This window comes from Cucumis melo, chromosome 4 (assembly GCF_025177605.1).
Source record: "Cucumis melo cultivar AY chromosome 4, USDA_Cmelo_AY_1.0, whole genome shotgun sequence".
Classification (NCBI taxonomy): Eukaryota; Viridiplantae; Streptophyta; class Magnoliopsida; order Cucurbitales; family Cucurbitaceae; genus Cucumis; species Cucumis melo.
The window spans coordinates 2,788,923-2,793,246 of record NC_066860.1 but is presented as its reverse complement, the minus strand read 5'-3'; the positions used below and the strand labels follow the sequence as shown (position 1 = coordinate 2,793,246).

At 33.3% G+C, this 4,324-nt stretch overlaps 1 protein-coding gene across 1 annotated transcript; it reads right to left on the bottom strand.

Moving 5' to 3' along the window:
- Positions 1 to 1,652: 1,652 nt before the first annotated feature.
- Positions 1,653 to 3,776, bottom strand: LOC103503752 (probable WRKY transcription factor 11). The gene is made up of 3 exons (XM_008468078.3): positions 2,925 to 3,776; positions 2,373 to 2,498; positions 1,653 to 2,258 (listed from the first exon to the last, which is right to left on the bottom strand). Exons 1-3 carry the CDS (start codon positions 3,668 to 3,670, stop codon positions 2,078 to 2,080), a joined length of 1,053 nt encoding a protein of 350 aa, XP_008466300.2. The 5' UTR covers positions 3,671 to 3,776; the 3' UTR covers positions 1,653 to 2,077.
- Positions 3,777 to 4,324: the final 548 nt, after the last annotated feature.

The following is a 4,324-nucleotide window of genomic DNA, read 5'->3' as shown; positions in this document are numbered from 1 at the left end:
AAAATTATCCTATTTAAACTATTTGATCATGGTTATCATTAGTGTCTTTTATAGCTTTTATTCCCTTTTTTTTTTCTTTTTAACACTAAAATCTAATGTATTAAAATCGAGTTATAATAGTTTGTATTTAAGGCGTAGATTATTTTAGTTCAAGAAGGAAATAATAAACAATATAACAAATAATACAAAAAACGGTGAATGTCAAATAGAGATTTTAGAGGTGCTTATTATAATCTTACACGATTCTCGCCTCAAATAGCCACTTAATAATTTGACAATAGTCTCATGTGTCAATTTAAGAGTAGAAAAGTAAAGATAATAATAGTTGAACGTAGATTAACTTATTTTAGACGATAGTGCAATATGTCTGTTTATGGTTACTCAATCGGTAAAATTCTATTTTAAAAAACAATTTTTGATATCACTTTTCCATCTTCAACATAATGACTACTTTCTTGACGTAACTAAATTGTCGTAAAATGTTTTCGAAAAAGAAAAATAAAGAGAGAACTTTATTTGCCAATGGGATTGTATATTCATTTTATGATAGTAAGATTAGGTGGTTGATTCAATATAATTCAAAATAGAAATGGATTAGAGAAAGGGCCTACCTAACTTTGAGGTGTAAAGCAAAGAATAGTGGTATGGTTTGACTTTAACAATCAAAGCATAAATAATGGACATTAATCTATCATATATCACTATTTTTAATTTACAAACCTTATCAATTACTATTTGCTTTAAATAAACTATGAGAATAGCAAAGGCAAGAAAAGATGTATGGATTATCCAATTTTTAATACTAATTATGATAAATTATCTTAAATGATAAAATTACTTAAAATATTTATCAATATCTATTTACAGTGTTTCGCAATTAACTATTATTTGTGTATATCATTTTGGTGTATTTGGAAGCAATTCCTAGTTTTGTTATAGTTGTGTATTTAGTTCGAACTCTCGTCGATATTATGTCGATTCGTTGTTTGTAATTGTGCGCCTATTATTTTAATTTCTTTTATGTTTTTTTAAAGAAAACTTGAAATGGGAATTAATAGGTGCACAATTACAAACTACTACGAATGTTTATATATTTTATTTTAAAAAGTGCAAAAAAATATTTTATTTAAAAATGTAAAAAAAAATTAAAAAGAAAACATTAAAATCAACTTAAATCAGCAAAAGGATTTAAAGTTTTATTTAACTTCGATTTAAACATTTACTTAAATTTTGTTAACAAAATTAGGAGATTGGATATTTCATTTTTGGTCCCTCAAAGGAAGAGATTTGATTAGGCGATTTGTGTGGTGTTGGGTATATCCTTTTATTCAAACACTTCGGTTGATTAAATGAAAAGCCCCATTCTACCCTTCTCTTCTACTTTTATTTGACTTTTTTTTTTTTCTTTCTTTTTATTCCAAAACTAGAGAGAGAAAATTAAATAAAAAAAACAAAACATATTCCAAACTCCACAATTCATTTTTTTTTCCACCAAGGAAAAGACAATTTAAAGTAAAGAAAGAAAAAACATTGAATATATGCCTAAATTTACGTCTTTAAATTGAAGGAAAAAAGTCAATTTGGGAATAAGTGAAATAAAGTATTCCATCAAGTAGTATGACTTTTTCTCAGGTCTCGAAAACAAAAAGATATCATTGAAAAAATTTTACTTTATAATAATTAATCCTCCAAAAACAAAAGAGAAAAAGAAAAAGAAAAAGAAAAAGAAAAGTAAAATCCCTCCTTATTGAATTGGCCCTATATACCAATTTATGAAATTGATTGATTGACAACCTCTCCCACCGCTAACTCACCACCATTTTCCCAATTCCCATTTTCACCCCCTTAATTTTATTTAATATCCAAAAAGTTAAATAAAAAGAAACTATTTTCCTTTTTCTTTTTTTAATTTCGAATTTCTTCGTCTTTTCTTTTTTTAATGTACAATCATCAGAAGAGATAAAACAAAGTCAAAATTCAAATTTTTTTTCTTTTTCTTTCTCTTTCTCTTTCTCATTCATCTCCACAAATTAAATCCACTTTTTTTTTTCTTATTATTATTATTATTATTCTAGCGTCAAGTTGACTCAAAAACTAAAGCTACTCCAGCCGCCGCGGCCATATTTTCCGGTAACGAGCTTTGTGTATGGCGGTGTTCCCCTTCGTACGTTACAATCAACATCGCCGGATCGTTCGGATCTCTCTCCACGTGTTTCCTCGCCGGACATCCCCTCATTGTGCTACACTTATAATACCCCCTGAAATTCAATTTCACAAAGCAATCCTTCAGTCAAATCGGTAAAAAAAAAAAAAAAAATACAATAAATCAACGCCATGTTTTTATTTTTTTTCTTTTCAATTTCTATACTCACCGCGGGTATGGAGATCCTTTGATCGGCTTCTGACCGTACTTCCTCCATGAGTACTCGTCCGGTGGAATATCGGCAATTTTTGAACTAATAGCCGGGACTCGGATCGTCTTCTTCATCCGATTTTTTCTGTAGGAAAAAAAAAGGACGGCGGTCAATTATTTATTGAAATTCGGAAAGTTAGATGGAGATGGTGGGGCCAATCATGTGAAGAAAGTCAGCGGTCAACAATTAAGGCACTAAGAACGAGACAAAATTACTTTAATGCCAAGTTGAATTTTTTTTTTTCTTTTCTTTTTTTTTTAGGTTTTCAAAATTATTAATTTTGAAATTACTAAACCACCCCACCTAATCGTGTCAGTGTCACGCGTGTTGTGCCCACTATCTCGCTAACTGTTCCCCAATTACAACTTCGAACGAGTCAACTCGTTCTCCATCAACAAGGTTTCTTCGTTAAGAAAATGTTAGGGTTACTGGTTCTTCAAAAATATATCAATCCCTACAAATATTCGGTGTTTTCGTTAAAATTGAAGAATGTGAAATTAGATTCGTTACCTTCTCTTCGAGCAATGGCACTTCCCGGAAATTGATGTTGAACCGGAGAATTTTCCGGATAAGTCTTCGGAATGATCGTGTTCGTGACACCTCTTCTTGTAAGGTGCGACCGAGAGCGGTGGCTTACCACCGGAAGCAGTCGGTGCTGGTGCTAAAAAGATAGACGTTCCTAATTTTCCGTTGGATACACTTCCATCTCCGGTTATAGCAGAGGACATGAACGATGAGCTCGAAGACACACTGAAGGTCTCTTTGGAAAATTCCAAATCGGTTCCCTTAGGGTTGGAGTTCAAAATATTCGGTCTAGTGAAATCGAGAGTCATACTCTGAGGATGAGGTAGAAAGTTCGCGGCCGCAGCGACGACTTTCGTCTGTGGCTGAGCGATAGTAGCCGGAGCGGTGAACGGCGGAGCAGGAACATTCGGCGGTGAAGTAAACGGAGTAGGAGTGAGAGTCATGGCCTGGTTTTGAGAGAGATGAGCAGATGAACCGGAAGACGATGAGGAAGTCGAAGAAATCGGACCTCGGCGGAATCTGGCGTGACCGGTTCGATTGAGGAGAGAAATAACTTTCTTAAACTTGGAAACGGTTGCATCGGTTAGGTCAGAACAATCGACATGGCTTGAAGATTGCTTGTGAGAAAGAAGACGAATCAAATGCTCCATACTCTTCAAACCTTGCGACGCTGCCTCTTGTATAGCGATTTGATCATCCATCTTCGGAAAACTCATCAGATCGACCGCCATAGTTAAGAAGAAAACTCGAAACGGAGACGAAAGATCTGAACTACAAGAAGAAGATCATTGAATGAAGAAGAGAAGAGAATGATGAGTAATCAGAGAAAGTAAGACGAAGGTTGAAAGGCAGGGGATGATTTAATGGCGTTGGAGGTGACCGGATGACCGGGTAAGCAGGTTGGGAGTCAAAGTAGATTCGTGATCCAACGGTGGAGATTGGTTCAAAGACGTACACAGTGGGGCATATTGGGAAGAGGGAAAGGAAAAAAAGAGAGACAAAACGACGACGTACGTTGCCCAGTATTTTGTATACGATATTATCTAAAATTATCGTTTCGTTGCGAGAGAGTGGAGATATTTAAAAACTGAACAAAACGACGAAGAATTCTGTGTTTTGATGAAGAAAGCTGACCAAAAGTGGGGATCACGTGGTGCTGTTTTATTATTCTTGTAATTTAACCTCCAAATGTTGACTAAACTTTATTATAATATATATTGTTTCAAATTTATTTTCCATTATAAACTTTTTTTCTTCCTTTTTCTACATATTTATTTTGATTGCCAAATTTCTAAAAAAATATATTATCTTATTCTTACGAATAAAGAGATAATTATTCTTTTTTTATCAACTCAATATTCATCCTAATCATCTTCTATAATTTC